Source organism: Ailuropoda melanoleuca, chromosome 1, assembly GCF_002007445.2.
Source record: "Ailuropoda melanoleuca isolate Jingjing chromosome 1, ASM200744v2, whole genome shotgun sequence".
Lineage (NCBI taxonomy): Eukaryota > Metazoa > Chordata > Mammalia > Carnivora > Ursidae > Ailuropoda > Ailuropoda melanoleuca.
Genome location: NC_048218.1, coordinates 207,280,387 through 207,302,933, shown reverse-complemented (window position 1 = coordinate 207,302,933; position 22,547 = coordinate 207,280,387). Strand labels below are relative to the sequence as shown.

Here is a 22,547-nt window from a genome sequence, read left to right as displayed (position 1 = left end):
GAGTAAATATTATAGACTCTTCTGCTGCTTTATTTTTAAAAAATATTATAGCTTATCCTGTAATGAAGAAAAAGTAAAGAAATTAAGGGTAAGAGCTGAAACACTAGCCAAGAAGAATTCTTACCTCACAGACTTATTCGTATTTCCACAGCAACTAGCACAAGGCTTTGCATAAAGAATGTTTGAAGTGAGTATCTTGAGTGAATGAATGTTCAGCTGACTGCATTAAATCAGATTTAAAACCCAAAAAATGAGGTATGTCTTTTGTTTCAAAGTAATTTACTGTTACGCCATTTCAGAATAGTTGTAACAACTTCTATTGCTCCTACCAAGAATTATATCATAACAGCAATAAATATGTCCTTTTAATTTAGTACCTTCCAATGGCACTAAATATTTTTTATAAATTCTAGCTCCTTTAAATTACATAACTTCAAAGATCATATAATTTTTTCCATTGTTAGATAAACCATTGTAAGTTACCATGAATTTTCACTTTAAAAAAAATAGCTACAAACCGAAAAACAAAATACAGATTAAAAAAAAATTCAACACCATAAATTCTATTATTTAGTACTCAGCCAATCTTCTATTTGATCCAGACTCACAATCTTGTTTTTTTTTATAATTATTCATTTTTGAAATTAAGTTTTGTTTTGTATTAACCTTTCTAAATTCTTTCTTGTGCTTTTTCAGTATGTGCAGGTTTAAGCACTTTGTTCCCACTGGGCTAAGTGTACATTTCCTTGCTTTATATATTCAACTGGTAGACCAATTCTGTTGTTGATAACAGGAGCTAATAAACTCTTGAGTAATGAAAAATCTGTACCTGGCACACAGTTTATCATGCACACAGTTTACTAATGTACTTCTGCAGCTTGCTGCAATGAAAAGAGCAGAAGGCTTAGAACTATATGTGGATCAGGGGTCTAATTTCAGCTCCACCACTTAACAGCTACAGGACCTCGAGCAAATTATTTAATATTTCCTCCTCTATAAAATGAGGATTCAACCTATCTCTCATTTAGCTGAGAGCCAAATGAGTAGCATATATAAAGAGCCTTCTGTCCTGTGTGTACATGAAACCATTCTGAGGAAGTCTATGTTAAACTGAAGAAAGGTATATAAAGTGCAAATTTCCAGTTATAACATAAGTAAGTCACAGAGATGAAAAAGTACAGCAGAGGGAATATTGTCAATATACCGTAGTAACACTGTACGGTGACAGATGGTGACTATACTTATTGTAGTGAGCACTAAGTAATGTACAGAACTGTTGAATCAATGTTGTACAACTAAAACAAATCTAACACTGTGTCGATTGTACTTCAATAATAAATTTTTTTTAATGTATAATATATATACTGAATCATAAAACACTGGCATTCAGAGATCATCTAAGAGCTATCACAATGCAATCCACTTTTGTCTGGGGAGAGTCAGTGTAACAGACTCATTAGATAAATATAAGCCCGAGGCATTACACCAAGAAAAAAGCCAAGGTCGAAAGGTTACATACTGTAGGACTCCAGTGATGTAACCATTCTTAAAGGTACAAAATCACAGAGATTAAGGCTCCCAGGGATTGGGGATGGAGTGGGTCAGGGGGTGGATGTGAATATTAAACAGTAGCACGAGGGAGATTTTTGCAGTCACGGAGTCGTCTTTATCCTGATCACAGTGGTGATTACGGGAACGTACACACAGGACAAAATGATACAGAACTGTACACACAATGTACTGACGTCAGATTCCTGGTTTTGATGTTGCACTATAATCATGTCAGATACACCAATGGGGGAAACTAGTGAAGGCCAACAGGACCTCTCTGTAACCCACTGTTACTAATCTACAGTTATTTTGAAATAATTTTTTTTTTAAAAAGGTTAAGCCAAGGGAAAAACCTCAAAGGCCAAACTTAAATAGCACAGTCTGTAAAAAGATCACAAAGCTAATGCTGTTTCCTCAAAATTATCCTCTCATCAACAAACAGATACTTGTTGCTGACTCCACTGCAACTGCGTGGACCAGAGTCCTACACCCGCCATACGTCTGAACTATCAGTTCATGCGGCTGATGGTAATCCTACTGCGACCAACAGCCCAGATCCCACAGTATCGGCTACAACATCCCTTACCGAAGTCACTGTCATCATCCACAAGGATGATTTCATGAAGGAGCTGGGCTGGCGTGCGGTCTAGGACGCTGTGCACTGTACGGAGCAAGGCAGACAAGGCTTCGTTGTAGAAACAGATAACAACGCTAGCGACTGGCAGGTCCACAGGGTACGACTTGTCTTTACATCTGTAAAGACACACGTAAGAAAACGTGACATCTTAAAAGGCTCAAATGTTCACTAAACATTAACTGCCTCCTGCTCAGCCTCTTTCCGACATTATAACAAAAGTTTCTTAAAAAGCATTTAAGAATACATTGTGGTGTTATACTCAAGAGTTTTACAGTTTGTTAATAACTTCTCTCTCCAATACCTGCTACTCTGCTTATTTTTAGATTAACATTTAAAAAATGATTTTTTTTCTCTCTTTGGTACAGAGGTTACATAAAAATGTGTTATTTGTATGAAATCACCAGAAGTTTTTAATGCAGTATTCATAAGCTAATGTTTAGTTTCTTCACAATGAACATTCAAAAGGAAGTAACAGAAATACAAAACTTTATATTTGAAAATTTTATTTCTTGCCCAATAATAGAAAAAGATTTGAGTAAGCTAGGACATAAATCAAGATCATGGAAGAGCTTCTACTGAGTAACTATGTGATAAGGGTTAGGTGGCTTCAAGCAATAATAAAAAATAATATAAATTTTATATTTATAAATTATAAATCATATATAAATATAAATTATTAAATATCTTTATATTTTTATATTTTAAAATGTTTCATATTTATATAAAATATTATTTTATAATGTATATTTATAAATATATAATATATATNTTATGTATTTTATATTTAATAATATTTTATTATTATAAAATAATAAAAATCACTAACTTAAAGAATAAAATCCAGAATTCCATGTTCTTTTGCATGGCATACAAAACGTTCCAACATCTGGGCCCTGGCTACCTCCAGTCTCCTGGCGTTCCTCAACTACGGCCCTAGTGAATGGTTTCAGTGCCTTTCCAAGTACAGTAATGCCTCCATCTGTTCCCCATGCACGGGAGGCCTTCCCTTATCACCCTGGTTTCAGAGTCCCCACGTGACCAGTTCCTACCACAGCCCTCATTCTTTTTTTTTTTTTTTTTTTTTTATTTTTTTTTAATTTATTTATTTGACAGAGACAGAGACAGTCAGCGAGAGAGGGAACACAAGCAGGGGGAGTGGGAGAGGAAGAAGCAGGCTGCTAACGGAGGAGCCTGGTGGGGCTCGATCCCATAACGCTGGGATCACGCCCTGAGCCGAAGGCAGACGCTTAACCACTGTGCCACCCAGGCGCCCCCACAGCCCTCATTCTTGTACTACTGCAATTACCCATTCCCTTATCAATCTCGCCAGTTAGACCCTAAACCCCGTGATCCTAGGGACTATGTCTTACTCTACTTATTTCCAAGACCTTATACAGTGTCTAGAAAGAAAAGGTGTTCAAAAAGTCTGTCGAATGACTGAGTGACCAATCATATGAATGAAAAGCCTTTGAAACAACAAAAATGATGAAGACAGAAAAGTGAAATGAGTAATATTCTTCCACTGATTTTTAATTCCTTTGCCACAAATAAACATTTAAAACAAATTTATGCTCAGAAGTTTATCTAGTTATATGCACTTAATACCTCTTGCCTTTTCCCTATGATTTTAAATTTCAAAAGAGACAGAGCAAGCTCTAGAACTTTGTTAGTACAATCTCAAGCTTCCAGTGTCAGAGGAGTGGAAATCTGTCTTAAGTTTTCTAGTGTCCTGAATAATGAAGCCTAAATGCAACTTATTAACACCATCCTCATGACTTACTATAATGCCACTAAAAGCACTGTCATTAAAACACAGCAGCATAAACTAAGGAGAAACGTACGCAGCATTCCTTGTGTCTGGCACATCCCTGTGGTAGCCCAAGCGGTTACTGATAAGCATGTTGAAGGCATGTTTCTGATAGCCCAAGTCTCTCAATTCCTGATCACGTTCATTAAAAATCATACCTGCAAAAGATTGAAGTTACAGTCAGTATGTTGAATCTGGAAAGGATTGCTACAGTTACTGTTATATTATGATCCTAAGAAAATCTTGACTTTAACCTCTTACAATCAAATAGCCATGTTTCTCAAATCTAGCTTGTCTCCGTTTTCAAAAAACTAAATTGAAGTTAAGAGTCAAATTTTTGTCAGTCTAGCTCAAAAAGCAGGTATACCTTCACCATAAATGATACCTGCTCACTAGGCATAATCTTAAGAATATTTTCAAGAGAAAAACTTACATATGACCAAGAAAAAAAAGATTTTAATGATGATTTTTCCATAAAAGCCATAGATTATAGAACCCATATGGACAACAGGTCCCAACGACAGGCAAGTTTTTATAGGTGCCCTTCCCCTAAAAATGAGATTATTGATAAGCCTTTCTATAAAATGTCTCTGATTTCAGACTTTAATCAGCTTTATAGTCAAGAAAGCCAAGAAATTCCATCAGAGATCCCATCAAAATCACTACAATTTAACATTCTTGCTCTAACATTAAGAAACCTTACCTTTACATAGAAGGATAAGAAGGATAAGAAGGATAATGTCTCTTTTCGCTCTCTTTCCCATATCAAACCTTTAACCTCTGCTCATAGAATGACTCCCTTGTCCCAGCATTTCCCAAAGTCTGGTCACAGAAATCTAATTCCACAGGACATTAACAGATGTTAAAAAGAAAAAAAGGATTTCATGGTCAAACAATTAGGGAAACAATGGATTTTGAAAGTTGAATAGGTTTTGTTTTATTTGGAATGGAAGGACAATCCTGATCCTTTAATAATGTTGACTGTTTACAGATACCCAGGTGTGAGGGGATGGGATACAGAACGCATTGCTTCCACAATTTATTTGACCACAGGTGACTAGAGTCCCCAGATCCACTTTGGGAAACACTAACTCTTAATATGCTTTTTCTATGAGCTTTTAAAGCTGGAGTACATCTTTTTTTTTTTTTTTGACGGAATATTTTTATTACAATTCTCGAAACTTCATTTTAAAGCAATATTTAGTGTCCTTGCATATTCTCTTCTTACTGGCTGTATATTAATGAAAACAGAATTCCCTGTTCTGCTTCTATTATACAGTGTTTTCCATGTATTAAGATACCCCTGAACAGTGACTCTCAATCACCTGAGGATTACTTTCAGTCCTTGTCAATAACCGACAGAATTGTGCTGACATTTTAACTGTTACTAGTTAACTTTTCATGGTTTGAGATTGTAATACAGACTTTTAAAAGGAAATTCTAATACAGTTAACATACAGTGTTGTATTAGTTTGTGTACAATATTCCTTACTCAGTGCTCATCATAAATGTATTCTTAATCCCCTTCACCGATTTCACCCATCCCCACCCACCTCCTGTGACAACCACCAGTTTGTTCTCATTAAGAGTCTGTTTCTTGGTTTGTCTCTTTTCTGTTTCTTAAATTTCACACAAGTGAAATCATATGGTATTTGTCTTTCTCTGACTTATTTCACTTATACCCTCTAGATCCATCCATATTGTTGCAAATGGCAAGATTTTCTTTTTTTTAAGGCTGAATAATATTCCATTGTGTGTATATACACCACATCATCTTTATCCATTTGTCTATCAATGAACACCTGGGTTGCTTCTATAATTCGGCTATTATAATAATGCTTCAATAAACATATGGGTAACATGTATCCTTTCAGTGTAGTGTTTTTGTATTCTTTGGTATACACCAAGAAGTGGAATTAGTGGGGGCACCTGGGTGGCACAGTGGTTAAGCGTCTGCCTTCGGCTCAGGGCGTGATCCCGGCGTTGTGGGATCGAGCCCCAACATCAGGCTCCTCTGCTGTGAGCCTGCTTCTTCCTCTCCCATTCCCCCTGCTTGTGTTCCCTCTCTCGCTGGCTGTCTCTATCTCTGTCAAATAAATAATAAAAAAATCTTAAAAAAAAAAAAAAAAAAAAAGAAGTGGAATTAGTGGATCATATGGTAATTCTACTTTTAATTTTTTGAGGAACTTCCATACTGTTTTCCACACTGGCTGAACCAGTGCATGAGGGTTCCTTTTTCTCCACATCCTCACCAACAATTGTTTCTTGTGTTTTTGAGGTTAGCCTGACAGGCGTGAAGTGACAGCTCATTGTGGTTTTGATTTGCATTTCCCTGATGATGAGTGATGCTGAACATCTATTCGTGAGTCTGTTGGCCATCTGGATGTCTTCTTTGGAGAAATGTCTGTTCATATCTTCTGTCCTTTTTAAAATTACATTATTTGGGTTTTTTGGTGTGGAGTACATCCTTTTTTAAATACAAAAGAATGATGGTCTATTAACATTTTATAAGAGGATGCAAACTCCATGAGAGCAGAGACTTTGATCATGTTCAAAACATAAAATAAAAACTGCCTGATACCCAGCACCTAGGATGGTGCCTTGCACAAACTAGATTCTCAATAAATACTCCTTGATTCAATAAATCAAAGGACTAGCTTATACTGGATACTGAAAGGATTATTTTCTAATCTATATCTCTTGATGAAAAATAATTCCATATTAAAAGATCACTTCATGTCCACTGATAGGTGAATGGATAAAGTGTAGTACACACACAGAAATATTATTCAGCCATGAAAGAAGGGAAATCCTGCCATTGTGACAACATGGATGGACCCTGAGGGCATTATGCTATGTGAAATAGAGAAAGACAAATACTGTAATACTGTATGGTCTCACTTATATGTGGAATCTAAAAAAACGAGAACTCCTAGAGATAGAGAACAGATGTGGTTTCCAGAGGCGAGGTGGGGAGAGGTGCAGACTGGGTGAAGTCTGGTTACAAGGTACAAAAGTTCTGGGGATGTAAGGAACAGCATGGTGACGGTGGGTAGTAATACTGCATTGTATTATTTGAAAGGGGCTAAGAGTAGATCTTAGAAGTTCTCACCACAAGAAAAAGATATTTTTAACTATGTGAGGTGATCAATTTTAACTTATTGTAGTAATCATTTCACAATATATACTTATATGAAGTCATTATGTTATATACCTTAAACTAATACAATGTTATATATGTCAACTTTATCTCAATAAAACTGGGGGGGGGGGAATCACTTTAGCTTACTTTTGTCCTTCCCCTGCTCATATAAAATCACAGCCAATTTACTACCATGCCAGAGGAGCTATGTTTTTTAACTTAAAAATTTTTTTTCAGTTATGACCACAGCAATTTTAATACCACATTTGAAAGTAAGATACGCAACGTATCAAATAGCAAAATGATTCAGTTAAACTAGTACTTGGAAGCTCCTGCAAGCTTAATATTAGTTCATTTATTCGTATCCACTTTAGAAAACGATAAGCTATGGAAGAACTCCCCACACCATCATAGGCATTTGCATGGTGTCTGGCTGTGTAAACTATGGATAAAAAGAACACGGTATTCAGCCACGCCTCAGAGGAGCTAGTTCAAGTTCTTTTATAATTAACTGCAGATTAAATTAGAAAATCTATTTTTAATTTTAAATTTATTGTTGATAATCTTTCTAAAATGTACAAGTTCTTCCCCCTGACTGTTTAATGATAATGCCCTATTCAACAATCACCATACTTTATTACTATATTAATTTATATTAATTCCTTCTAAATCACGTATTCTTTACAGAAGTTGAGTAGGTTTTTCATTTTTGTCATTGTGGTAAAGGTACATAACATACAGTTTACCTTCAGTGACACTGAGCACATTTATAACGTGGCACAGCCAGCATATCCAGTTGCAGCTACTCTCACCCCCCAAATGAAACTCCATACCCATTAAAGCAACCCCCCTCCCCCCTCCCCAGCCCCCTTAGTCACTAATCTGCTTCTAGTCTCCATGCATCTGCCTACTCCAGACATTGAAATGTCTAGAAATGAATGAAATCACACAGTATTTGACCTTTTGTCCTGCTTCTTTCACGTATCATAACATTTTCAAGGTTCCTCCTTGTTACAGCATGTGTTGGAACTTCATTCCTTTCTTTGCCTGAATAAATCCCTGTATGGAAAGACATTTTGCTCATCCTTTCATCAACTGATGGACCTTTGGGTTCTCTCCACCTTGTTCATTGAGAATAGTGCTGCTATGAACACTCGTATACAAATTTTTGTTTGAACGTCTGTCTGCAATTCTTTTGGGTATATACCCAGGAGTGGAATTGCTGGATCATATGGTAACTCTAACTTACTGAGGAACCAGCAAAGAATGAAGGTTCCAGTTTCTCTGTATCCTGGCCAACACCTGTTGTTTTCCTTTTTAAAAAATTGTAATCATCCTAGCAAGTGTAAAATAGTATCTCACTGTGGTTCTGATTTGCATTTCCGTAATAACTATGCTGAACATCTTATGTGCTTGTTCGTCTCTGGAGAAATGTCTATCAGATTCTTCGCCCATTTTTAAATTGGGCTATTTCTCTTTTTATTGTTGAACTGTAGTTCTTTATATATTCTGGATAACAGACCCCCATTAGAGACAGGATGCGCAAACATTTTCTCCCATTCTGTGGGTTGTCTTTTTTCACTTTCCCGTCTTCTTTGATGTACAGAAGTTTTTAATTTCAATGAAGTCCAATTTATTTTTTTTGTTCTGTTACTTGTACTTTTGGTGTCATGTAAGAAATCACTACCGGGGCACCTGGGTGGCACAGCGGTTAAGCGTCTGCCTTCAGCTCAGGGCGTGATCCCGGCGTTATGGGATCAAGCCCCACGTCAGGCTCCTCCGCTGTGAGCCTGCTTCTTCCTCTCCCACTCCCCCTGCTTGTGTTCCCTCTCTCGCTGGCTGTCTCTCTCTCTGTCGAATAAATAAATAAAAAAATCTTTAAAAAAAAAAAAAAAAGAAAAGAAATCACTACCAAACCCGAGGTCAAGAAGATTTATCTCTAGGATTTTTAAGGGTTTTATGGTTTTAGCTTTTATATTTAGGTCCTCAATTCATTTTGAGTTAATTTTTACATATAAGGGTTCAACTTCACTCCTCTATATGTGGATATCTATTTATCCCAACAGCATTTGTTGAAGAGACTATTTTTCCCCCATTAAATAGTCTTGCCATATTTTTGAAAAATTAAGTGGCCAGAAATGTCACAGGTTTGTTTCTACCCACTGATATATATGTCTGTCCTTAGGCCAATATATCACAACTCTTTTGATTACTGTAGCTTTGTAGAGTTTTGAAATTGGGAAGTGTGAGCCTTTCACCTCCGTACTTTTCCTAGATTGTTTTGCTTATGCAGAGCCCCTTGCAATTCCACATTAATTTTAGAATCAGCCTTTCCATCTTTTCAACAAAGGTCATTGGTATTTTGATAAGGTTTGCACTGAATTTATGGATTGCTTTGGGTAGTACTAGTACCCTAACAGTATTTAGTATTCCAATCCATGAACCTAACATGTCTTTCCATTAATTTTGGTCTACTTTTCTTTCTTTCAGCAGTTTTGTAGTTTCCAGTGTACAAATCTCACACCTCCTTGGTTAAATTTATTAAGTATTTTATTCCATTTGATACTATTGTAAATGGAACTGTTCTCTTAGCTTTATTTTCAGACTGTTCGTTGCTAATGTACAGAAATACAATTGGTTTTTGTGTGTTGATCTTGTGCCCTGCAACTTAGTTGAATTCATTTATTAGCTATAACAGATTTTTTGTCTGTTATAAAGCATTTCGTTTTTCAGTGAGTTTGTCACACTTCGAATATCTACAATTTTCTCTTTACTTTCAAAGGCAAATACAAGGTCCATTAAAAATAGTAAGCTCAACGTTACTTCTTTATACAAGTTTTTTTTTACCAAAGTAAGATTAAATAAAGCTAGAAATTCTATTGTTTTTAAAGCATCTAAATAAAAGTAAATTGAGGTATTAGCTTCCATTTCCTCATATAATTTTCAACTCCGTGTATTAGAAAATCATTAAGTCCTAGAAACTGATTTTATTTCTTTGAAACTATTAACATTTCCTTTATATTTTATGGATCTTTCAATCTCTAAAAATCTCTTTTACTCCTAAATTACTTATAATTTGAGATTTCTAGGACAAGATTAAAGATCTTTCTAAGTTTTAAGGATAACCAAAATGGCTCATTTATCCCTTAAAGTACAATTTGGTAAAAACAGGATTCTAAAATTATAGTACACAAAAAATATATAGATTCTTGCTTCCAAACTGAGAATGTAATTTTTTGAAGAAAAGTTTCCCTTTTATACTAAAATTTTATAAACTCCTATATTTAATATACGCTAGCATCTTAACAATTCTTTTTTTTTTTTAAGATTTTATTTATTTATTTGACAGAGATAGAGACAGGCAGCTAGAGTGGGAACACAAGCAGGGGGAGTGGGAGAGGAAGAAGCAGGCTCCCAGCAGAGGAGCCTGATGTGGGGCTCGATCCCAGAACACCGGGATCACGCCCTGAGCCGAAGGCAGACGCTTAACCGCTGTGCCACCCGGGCGCCCCAACAATTCTTCTAAGTAGAAATCTTATTAGATGTAATTTCAGCTTACCTCTAAACCTAATAGTGTATGATCTGTTTTAATTAACTCTGCCTTTCCAAATATGTTATATATAGTCAAGTGAGCTTTTGACCACCTCTTTCCCTTATTATAAATAATGCTAACAATTAAAATCTTCCCCTATAGGTTCCATTTTCCTTCTTTCTTTTTTCTTTTCTTTCCTTTCCTTTTCCTTCCTTCCTTCTTGCTTCCTTCCTTCCTCTCTCTCTCTCTCTCTCTCTCTCTTTCTATTCTGGACCTTATTACTTTCTCCCAAGTCCTCATAAAATATTGAAATCAGAAATGGATAAACTAGAATATAACAACTCCCCACTGAATCTGCAAAATCCTAGAATCTCAGCTAGTTCATTAACAAAATAAACTGGAGGGGGAAAATGACCCATTTCTAATCCCCTGAGCAACAAGTGATTTAAAGAATAAATGAATTTAAACTTCCAATGATTAAATACTCTGAAATGCTACCAGAAGTGCAATACACTTACCCAATTCAGACGAGAATTTCATGTTGCCTTTTTCTGGATCTTCAACATGACTATCTATCATATCATCAATTCTGTTTACTTTGAACTGTGACTCTAACACTCGACTTGGCCCTCGAGTGAAACGGGGATAAAATTTTTTGGGAAATGGTCCATGGGGCCCGGACCCCTTGATGGGCACATTCTTAAGCGGCTGAGTCACTTCACTGAAGTTGAAATAAATAAAAAGCAAAACCGTCCAGGTCGCAGATGTGAAAAGGCATCCATAACAGAAATATCGAACTGTGACACTTCCCATTATAGACCTAGCATAGCTGAAGGGCCATCTTCAATCTCCTGAAAGAGAAGGACAGCTGTGTTAGACCCTTCGGGACACCTGTAAATCATCCACCAAGTTCACCGTCACTGTTTTCCACACAACCAAGCAGAACTTCTCAGCTATTTATTTAGGACCCCTAGGCATACCGTTAACAAAGACTCAAATAAAATAAGATATACGGATAGTGAATTTAAAAAAAAAAGGATTCAACTATTAAAACCACAGGCCAATGTGTTAGTGCTTGGAAAACCAACGGCAGCAAAATAGCTGACTTCTTCATTTGCCCATGTTAATGGTTATTTTACCTTTGCTCTGGATTGCTTTCGGTTTGGTAATTTTTTTTCAGATTCTGGCTTTTCATGAATACAAGTACCCCATGTATCATGACAGTCTATCTAAAGTCCGGATTTCCACTGTAAAATTAGAGGACTCTTTCAACCCAAGGATCTTAAATTAAAATCTGTTATTAAAAATAAGCAACCTGAAGAAAACAGTTCTACTTTCCAATCAAAGATTAAACCTTCCCTAATGCCTACTCTAGATTCAACAGTTACAGTTTAAATTTATAACTGAGAGTAGAGATAAGGTTAAGGAATCTAGAGCTTTGATAATAAGCTTCTTAGGGAACTCAGATGCACAGCCAGATTTGGGAACCAATGGTATAATGAAAAGACAAGATTAAATTCTAATCCCATTCTATCACATAATGGCTATGCAACTTTAGACAAATTACCAAATTTTCTTAGCCTCACTTTCATCAACTGTATTCCCAGTTAATAATACTGTCTATCTTGCTGGATACTTAAAATTAAGTGAAATACTCAGAATAAGATATGTAAAGTATCAAGTACAATGATTAACACACAAAACACGGTGATTTGCACTGGATCAAGAGAACCCCCACAAACTCCGTGGCTAGCTTTTGTTTCATTTGTTCACTGTATTCCCTCACTTAGCACAATGAATGGTACATAAAACCTGTTGAACGATATCTATAGAATGAAAGAATACAACACAAATTCAACGCTAATTTTCCTCCTTCTCATTAGGTCTAAACTTAATATATAATAGGAATATTATACATGACCATCTGTTCCTTACAATGACCCACAAGTCCCTACCTAATCTGGAATTACCTCTCTGATCATATCTTCCATTACTTCCCTCCTCATTCATTCCATTCTAGACACGGGTCTCTTTATGGGTCACCAAATGTGTCAATCATACTCCCACTGAGGGATTATCCATTGGTTCTTCCTTCTGCCTAGAATACTTTTCATTCCAGCTAACTTCACCTCTGTTGAATCTTTGCTCAAACAGCACCCTCTAAGTTTCTACACTACCATATTTAAAACTACAACTCAACCACCAAACACTAGCACTTCTGATTTTCCCTGCTTTGTGCAACTTCCACCTTCCTACATACTACATAATTACTTATTATTTCTTGTCCATCCCCCCTGCTAGAATGTAAGCTTCATTAGAGCAAGAGCTTTTGTTCATTTCCTGTAGTATCCCGAATTTACAACAATGCCTGGAATGTAGCAAACATTTAATAAATATTCATGGCAGTTAATGAATCAATTACTGTAATACAGTTATCAATATGTTAAAAAAATGTTGGGTATTTATAAGCAAATGTATTCCTGTCACATTCGAGCCAAGCAGTACCTTATGCTATACAAAAAGATCATGACCACCTTATTTCAATAATATGAAACAGAACAACAATCATAGTTAATATTCGAAAAGGTACAAAAAACAAAAGGCTCTCATTGACCAATATCACAAATTAAATAAAGGTCTTTTTGATAAAAACAGGAGACTACTTTCCATTTTGTCCACTGCATGCTCTTAGGTTCCCTCTTGGCTGCCAGGACCTATGGGCGAAATGAAAAGGTTTTCTCAAGACCTCACCCATAGGATCTGACCAACTCTGCCCAGATTTTTCCCGGAATACCCCTCCCAATCCTAACCACAAAAGCCCAAACATCAAGAGTCCTTGCTTCCTGAACTGTAAAACGTTTTAACTCTCAACAATTCTATCAGGTAGATATTATTTTCCTCAAGCTATAATTCTTTAGAGAACATTTTTTACATAGTCAATCCTTATACTAAATTATGGAATCTATAAAAATGAGAGGAATTTATAAAATCAGATCATTTATTTTAGATAATTAGCCATAATAGTCTTCAGAAACAAAGACACTATCAGTTTTTAGACAGGTCAAGAAGTTATTAACAAATATGAATAAAGAACACAGCAATTAGATACCTGTTATTTAAAAAATAACAGGCTCTTAACTACTTAAGAAGTTAAAACATGCAAACAAAAACCAAAAGATGATATTTTAATCTAATCTATGCTAACAAAGAACAATAAAGTTTTTCTGCTTTGTGCTGTTTGCTATTCCTTCTATAGGCAATTACCCATGGCTTCAATATCCAAGGCTGAAAGCCTTTAAAAGGAGGAGGGTCAAAGCAAACATTTAATTTAAGGTTAGTTAATACAAAACAACTAGTGAACAAATTCTTTCAATCATAAACTTCAGCAGTTAATAAAGCCAAAACTTCAGCAGTTAGATGTCAATGTAATACATTTTTCAAAAGTTAAATGAATAAAAGTCTAACCAGCTGTGTACAGGAATTTCCAGTGAGACCACGCAGTCATGGTCTGGCAGCTGCTGAGGGACAGGTGCCTTGTAAGCAGAGGGTCAGGGTTTCACCAAGGGAGAAGCAGCAGTCTGGGGAGAAGTACATGTAATGTGCTCATTAGAATGAGAGGCCACAGATGTAAGCCAGGCAAGGAGAAATGTGAGGATGTGGAAGAATGAGAGGCAGGATGAAATCGGTACGGGGCCAATGGACTTGAGGTGGCTCGAGTGGCTCACTGTGGCTGAGTAATTCCTGGAGTTACACTAGCAGAAGGAGTAACAAGGAAAGAATGAATGTGGCGGTTGGAAAATGAGATGCCAACATTCACATCTTGGAGGTACAGTTAATGATAGAGGAATCCTTTCCATATGCATAAACTAGAGATATCCCAATAAATAATGTGCCTATTGTGTAAGCATGACTATACATACCACAAGCACACCCCCCCCCCAAGAAGACAGGGGTCATGTCTGTCTTTTCAAACCCATTACGTTTACCAAGCACAGTGTCCAGTATTAAAAATTAACAAGTACTTGTTTGTGTAATTAGAAATGACGCAAAGTGTACTTCTGTTCCAGAAGAGGTTACAGGACCTTGATTCTGTGCAATGTAAAAACCTTGGAGTATGATATGTGAGATGAGCACAGCCTGGGAATAAATGTCCATTGTTAAAGGAGGAGGTGAAGGAGCAGAAGACTGCTAGCCAGTTTAAATAATTTCATTAGACACTGTCATTATTAAGCAAAATATTCAGCATGCCAGCAAAAGTCCCAATTCTTCCATTCTCAGTCTAAGATTTCTTAATGATAAATTTGCAATCACTGCATACTTTATAAAACAAGAGACAGCTTCATATAATTCCATGCACATCAATTTGAAAACCTGGAATAACTTTTAAGGAAAATACAACTTACTCAAATTAACCCCAGTCCCAACAGAGATGTAAACAGACCAATCATCACAGAAGAAATAACATTGTTAAGAGTTCCTCAAAGCAACAACAAAACCAAACCACCAGGCAGAGAGTGTTTCTCAAGGGAATTCTACTAGTCCTTCAAAGATCTAATAATCGTAATACTACTTAAGCCACTAAAGAGCATAAATAATAATAAATCTTCCAAATCTGTTTTATAAAATGAGTAGACACTGATCTCAAAATCTAACAAAAACTGAACCTCCCCAAAACACCCATCTTGTTTATGAATATCAATCTTATGAATTTAAAAAAATCTTAAGAATAAATACTAAGCACAAACTTAACAAGCAATGTCTTAAACATGTATGAGGAAAACTGTAAGACACTCCTGAAAGCCCCAAAAGAAGACTTAATCACATGAAAAGATGCACCTTACTCTTGAATAGAGAAACCCCAAATCCTAAATCAGTTCTCCTTAAGATAACTTATATGTTACATAATCATATCAAAAATACTAACAGATTTTTTTTTTCTGGAGCTAAACAAGTTGATTATATAGTTCTTTTGGGAAAGAATGAACAAGCAGGGAATAGGCAGGCAAAACCTGAAAAACAAGTACAAGCAGGGCTGAGCCCTATTGGATAATAAACTCCAGGGTTTTTCTACCTAACCAGCACAGCGAGACACATGCACAGACTAAAAACCAATGAGGCAGGATGAGAAACTGAGAAACGGACCCAATTACATTTAGAAATTTAGTATAAATGATTATAGATAATATCACATGCCAGTGAAGAAATGAATGACTTTTGCTAACTGGTTTTGGGACAACTGTTTAGCACCATATGTTGAAGGATACAGTAGGGTCCACTCCTCACACCATTCAGCTAGACATATCTGATATGAATTTGATATTTAAATACAGATGGAAAAAATAAACAATTAAAAAATGGGCAGAAGATATGAACAGACACAGGCCATCCAGAGAAAACTAGGTGTTACATATAACACCCAGCGCTCATCACTTCAAGAGCCCTCCGTAATGCCCATCACCCAATTACCAGCAACCCTATTTGTTTCCTATAGTTAAGAGTCTTATGGTTTGTCTCCCTCTCTGATTTCGTCTTGTTTTTCTCTCCCTTCCCCTATGTTCATCTGTTTTGTTTCTTAAATTCCACATGAGTGAAATCATATGGTATCTATCTTTCTCTGGCTGCTTTTGCTTAGCATAATACCCTCTGGTTCCAACCACATCACGGCAAATGGCAAGATTTCATCTTTTTGATAGCTGAGTAATATTCCACTGTCTATATGTAACACTCTTCTTTATCCATTCACCTGTCTATGAACATCTGGGCTCTTTCCATATTTTGGTTATTGTGGACATTGCTGCTATGAACAGTGGGGTGCATGTGCCCCCTTTGAATCATTATGTTTGTATCCTTTGGATAAATACCTAGTGGTGCACTTGCTGGGTCATAGGATAGTTCTATTTTTAACTTTTTGAGGAACCACCATACTGTTTTGAGTGGCTCCATCAGTCTGCATTTCCACCAACAGTATAAGAAGGTTCCCCTTTCTCCACATCCTCACCACCATCTGTTGTTTCCTGAGTTGTTAATTTTAGCCATTCTGACTGGTGTGAGATGGTTTCTCATTGTGGTTCTGATTTGTATTTCCTTGAGGCCAAGTGATGCTGAACACTTTTTCAAGTTTCTGTTGGCCATCTGTATGTCCTCTTTGGAGAAATGTCTGTTCGTGTTTTCTGCCCATTTCTTGACTACATTTTTTGCTTTTTTAGATGTTCAGTTTGATAAGTTCTTTATAGATTTTGGATACTAGCCCTTTATCTGGTAAGACATTTGCAAACATATTCTCCCATTTCTAGGTTGCTTTTAGTTTTGTTGACCATTTCCTTTGCTGTGCAGAAGCTTTTTATCTTGATGAAGTCCCAGTAGTTCATTCTTGCTTTTATTTCCCTTGCCTTTGGAGACGCGTCTAGCAAGAAGTTGCTGCAGCCAAGGTGGGAGAGGTTGCTGCCTGTGTTCTCCCCTAGGATTCTGATGGATTCCTGTTTCACATTTAAGTCTTTCAGCCATTTTGAGTCTATTTTTGTATGTGGTGTAAGATAGTGGTCCAGTATCATTCTTCTGCATGTGACTGTCCAATTTTCCCAACACCACTTGTTGAAGAGACGGTCTTTTTTCCACTGGATATTCTTTCCTGCTTTGTCAAAGATTAGTTGACCATAGAGTTGAGGGTCCGTTTCTGAGTTCTCTAGTCTGTTTCATTGATCTATGTGTCTGTTTTTGTGCCAATACTGTCTTAATGATCACAGCTTCAAGTCTGGAATTGTGATGCCACCAGCTTTGGTTTTCTTTTTCAACATTCCTTTGGCTATTCGGGGTCTTTTCTGGTTCCATACAAATTTTAGGATTGTTTGTTCCAGCTCTGTGAAAAATGCTGATGGTATTTTGATAGGGATTCCACTGGATGTGTAGATTGGTTTGGGTAGCATAGACATTTTAACAATATTTGTTCTTCCAGTCCATGAGCATGGAGTGCTTTTCCATTTCTTTATGTCTTCCTCAATTTCTTTCCTAAGTGTTCTACAGTTTTCAGAGTATAGATCCTTTACCTCTTTGGCTAGGTTTATTCCTAGTTATCTTGTGGTTTTTGGTGTAATTGTAAATGGGATCAATTCCTTGAAGAAACAGACTCTTTTTTTATTAATATTTTTTATTATATTATGTTAGTCACCATACAGTACATCCCTGGTTTCTGATGTAAAGTTCCATGATTCATTACTTGCGTATAACACCCAGTGCACCATGCAATATGTGCCCTCCTTAATACCCATCACGCCTATCCCATTCCCCCACTCCCCTCCCCTCTGACGCCCTCAGTTTGTTTCCCAGAGTCCATAGTCCCTCATGGTTCATTCCCCCTTCTGTTTACTCCCCCCCTTTCTTCTTCCCTTGAAGAAACAGACTCTTAACAATAGAGAACACACTGATGGTTGCCAGAGGGGTGGTGGGTGGGGGATGGGTGAAATAGGTGATGGGGATTAGGAAGTGCACTTATGGTGACCAGTGAATAATGTACAGAATTGAATTACTATACTGTACACTGAAAACTAATATAACACTATATGTTAACTATACTGGAATTAAAATAAAAAACTTAAAAAAATATGGAAGATGACACCATACAAGTAACAGAAGAAAACAAAAGTAAATTCCTCTATTATCTGGAAGTAGGCAAAACTTTTCTAGCTATAACTGAAAATCCAGAAACAATCCTGGAAAAGATAGATAAACTAGGTTATACAAGAACAAACAAAACTGAGGGTAGCAAAAGACACTAGAAGAAAAATAAAATGGCAAATGAGAAAAAAGAAAAACATACGTGCACCTTTTAAAAAAAGGTATTATCTCAGTATTAGATATCTAGTGCTTTATAACAAATTACCACAAAAACAGCACATATTATCTCACAATTTTTTTTTAAGATTTTATTTATTTATTTGACAGAGAGCCAGCGAGAGAGGGAACACAAGCAGGGGTAGTGGGAGAGGAAGAAGGAGGCTCCCAGCGGAGCAGGGAGCCCGATCCAGGGCTTGATCCCAGGACCCTGGGACCACACCCTAAGCCGAAGACAGATGCTTAACGACTGAGCCACCCAGGCGCCCCTATCTCACAATTTCTAAGCAGCAAGCATCAGAGCACAGCTTAACCGGATCCTCTACTCAGGGTCCGGCAAGTCTTCAAGCTAATTGTCAGCCAAACTCCATTCTCACCTGGAGGCTTGATTTCCAAAAAACTGCTCCCAAACTCAACAAGTTGTTGGTAGAATTCCTTTCCTTGTGGATCTATGACAAAGGGGCCTTGTCAGTTGGAGGCCACCCTCAGACCCAAGCAGTTATCGCCAGTTCCTTGCCAGGTGGGCATCACCACAGTCCCTAACTTCACCAAACTGACAATGAGGAGTCTCCTCCAGTCTGCTGAAGATGGAGTCTTTTTTCCTTCCCCCCGCCCAAGATTTTATATATATATTTATTTATTTAATGAGAACGTGTGTGCGCATGGGAAGGCAAAGGAAGAGGGAGAGAAAGAATCTCAAGCAGACTGCACTAAGCATGAAGCCCAATGCAGGGCTCAATCCCACAACCTTGAGGTCATGACCTGAGCTGAAATCGAGTCAGATGCTCAACCAACTGAGCCACCCAGGTGCCCCAAGACGGGGTCTTATATAATATAGTCATAAGAGTGACATCCCATTATCTTTGCTATATAAACTAAGCTAATCAAGAAACTGACATTCTATCATTTTTGCCATATGCTGTTGGTTAAAAGCAAGGCCTAGGTCCCACTCTCACTCACGGAGAATTAATTACACAAAGTGAGGGCAGAAGATGGCAGGAAATCACTGCAGATCACCTTCAGTCTTGTCAGCCACAATGAAAAAGGACCAACACCCCTTCAGACCATTCACAGAAACAGAAATACAGCTGGTTCTTAATCCTGTGAAAAAAATGCTGAACCTTGCTATGATAAGGGAAAATAAACAAAATAAGCTGTCACCGAGATACAATTTCCCACCTGTTGGATTTATAAAAATCCAAAAGCTTGTCTACATAGTCTGACAGTGAGGATGTGGAGAAAGTCTCACATGTGGTATAGGGCAATCTGGCAACTTCTACTAAAATTACATACGCATTTACCCCCCTTTGACCTAGCAATATGACTCCTAGAAATCTATACCACAGAGGGAAAAAGTAGGAAACAATGTATGCACAAGGCTATTCACTACAAGACTATTTGTAATAAGAAAGAGGATGGAATCAATCCAATTGTCTACTGATGAAGGACTGGTTGAACAAATTAAGAAACACCCATATAAATATGCAGCTGTAAAAAGCAAAGAGAAATGTCTCTACATATTACTATGGTTTTATCGCTACATATGTTGCCAGGTAAAAAAAAGTAAGATGGAGAAGAGTATATATAGAATGCTACATACAAAGATATCTATATTCATACACATAACTGCTTATATTATAAAACAAAGGATGTTTAAGCAAAGGCAGGACAAAGCATAATACTGAGTTGGTTTCTAGAATTCTCCCATAAACCATTAAAAAAAAAGTTGAAGCCAATTAGGAGAGGGAGGAAACAGAATGGAGGGGCAGGACTAAAAGACCGACTTCATATTCATAGGTGGAAAGCAGCCCTGCACTGCTATGCAATTCAGGAAACTAGAAAGATATGCATACAAAATATGCAAGTTAACAATTTAAGCACATGTATGCTTTTTAGTCCACTCAAAAACTGACTGATATTGCTACTGTTAGCATCTACTGTTGTTATATCAAAAATGCTATCTGGCAAACTACATAGACAAAGGTCCAAAATCTCAAGAAATCTCACTCAATTTAAACTCCATCAGGGTGCCTGGGTGGCTCAGTTGGTTCAGTGTCCTACTCTTGGTTTCGGCTCAGGTCACAATCTCAGAGTCATGAGATCAGCCCTGCATCAGGCTCTGTGTTTGCTGCAGTCCGTTTGAGATTCTCTTCTTCTCCCTGCCCCTCCTTCCTCTTTGCGCGTGCATGCTCTCAAATCAAATCAAATCAAATCAAAACAAAACAAAACAAAACAAAATAAAAACAAAACTCCATCATCACTATCAATTACAGTGAAGGGTATTTCTCAACAGCACAATTGTCTGAGCTAAGAAAACCCATTTTGAGAGGCTATCCATAGTCATTATTACTTCTATTAAGAAAGTACACAGTACACACCAGCTACTAAATTATGTTCCATAGTAGTTAAATTATGTAAAGTCCACTAAGACAATGCCTGTTACACAATGTCACTCTACAGATGATAATTTAAACCATTCATCTTCCAGTCATAGCCTATTAAATGTACTAAATAATACATTTTTCTTCTGAAAATCATTAAAAACAATCCTCAAGAAAAGGCTAACAATGGGAACACAGTAGAGTTCTATATGTTAGACACCATCAAGGTAGTGGAGATTAATATTTTAAGCTCTGCCATTATGCTAAAAAAAAAATCAAAATACGGATAGGCAAAAAGTAAAAAAAAAAAAAAAAAAAAAAACCCCCCCNAAAAAAAAAAAAAAAAAAACACCCACCTGAAAGCTCACCACTGCTAATGTTTTGCTATATATTCTACTACTTATTTTTAATCTTTCATACTATCTAAAATGTTACACTGTTATTGGCAATTATGGAAAAATAAACCATAGAATCAGCTAAGTGGTATCACAGATAATTTTCTGTTGACTTTCCTTTATTTAAAACATTTTCTATAAAGAATATGTATTTCTTTAATAATCAAGGCAAAAAAAATTTTTTTAACATTTTATTTAATTATTTATGAGAGAGAGAGAGAGAGCAAGTACAAGCGGGGGGGGAGTGGGAGGCAGAGGGAGAAACAGGCTCCCCACTGACCCTGGGATCATCTGAACCAAAGGCAGATGCTTAACCAACTGAGCCCCCCAAGCATCCCAAGGTAAAAAATTTCTTAACCTTACTTAAAAATATAAGAACAACTTTGGAAAGGATTAAATATTTTAAGGCTTTGAATGAAATACAGCCTTTCTTTTAACCTCAGAAGCAAAGGAGATTTTAGAGCCTATTTTAATTCCATTAATTTGTCAAAAACTTGAGAATAAAATTTGGATAGTGAACAAGTATTCTAAAAACACAATCTGAAAAACTTTTTCCTCCACAAATCACTGTCTGAATTCGTCTGCCCAATGTCCAACTTCTGGTACTACAGGAGAAATGAGACCATACCACCTAACTCACACACAGTACAGCTTTCATTTTTCTTCAATGCAAAATTTTCATAATGTTTAATGAAGTTTAAAATGTCTCTTTTTTAAAAGATTTTTATTTGAGAGAGAGCACCCACATGCATGAGCAGGGGGAGGGGCAGAAGCTGAGCACCTGACTTGGTGCAATCTCAGGACCCTGAGATCACGATGTAAGGCCAAAATCAGATGCTCAACCGAATGAACCATCCAGGTACCCCTAAAATGTCTATCACTGAATGATAAGGATTTACCCTTCCATAGTTTCTGGCTATTTTCTCGTTGGTCTATTTTACATTCCAAGTTGTCAAACAGCAAACATTTGTTAGCTTTTTCAATAAAAGAGACACATTCATATTTTAAGTGAGCTACAGTCATGTGAGTACAAATGCTGATTTACAACAGTGCCCTTCCCACAGACCCCTGTGAAATTACCAGGTGATGACAACACAAAAAAATTTTTTTCTCATTCCTTACCTACCTGAAAGACTAAAAGAAAACACTGCCACCAACGTATTTCATAACTACAAGTAAGGAGATTACTGAATTAGTAAAGGTTCAGAGCAAATTCCAGACATCATATGCTTTCCCGGGAAAAATCCTCTGACATCCCTCAAACATCTATGAATC

General features: G+C 36.7%; 1 protein-coding gene and 1 non-coding gene across 10 annotated transcripts in view; both read right to left on the bottom strand.

The window, feature by feature from the left end:
• The window catches only part of GALNT11 (polypeptide N-acetylgalactosaminyltransferase 11), a 55,452-nt gene that overhangs the window by 18,460 nt on the left and 14,445 nt on the right, over positions 1–22,547 (bottom strand). For 6 of the 9 annotated variants that reach the window (XR_004619381.1, XR_004619379.1, XR_004619380.1 and 3 more), the window contains exons 2-4: positions 11,188–11,520; positions 4,030–4,153; positions 2,138–2,304 (exon numbers count right to left, since the gene is read on the bottom strand). Coding sequence is in view for 6 of the 9 variants with exons in the window: in XM_034639781.1 (XP_034495672.1) it covers positions 2,138–2,304; positions 4,030–4,153; positions 11,188–11,482 (586 nt within the window). In the remaining 3 variants the exon portion in view is untranslated. Of the gene's footprint in view, positions 1–2,137; positions 2,305–4,029; positions 4,154–4,698; positions 4,832–11,187; positions 11,521–13,336; positions 13,384–22,547 lie in introns of those variants that run through there. The other 3 variants (XM_034639795.1, XM_034639800.1, XM_034639808.1) reach the window with 2 other exon arrangements.
• On the bottom strand, positions 7,495–7,613 carry LOC117795541. Its single transcript, XR_004619601.1, has one exon. It is a non-coding gene; the product is annotated as a small nucleolar RNA SNORA15 (small nucleolar RNA).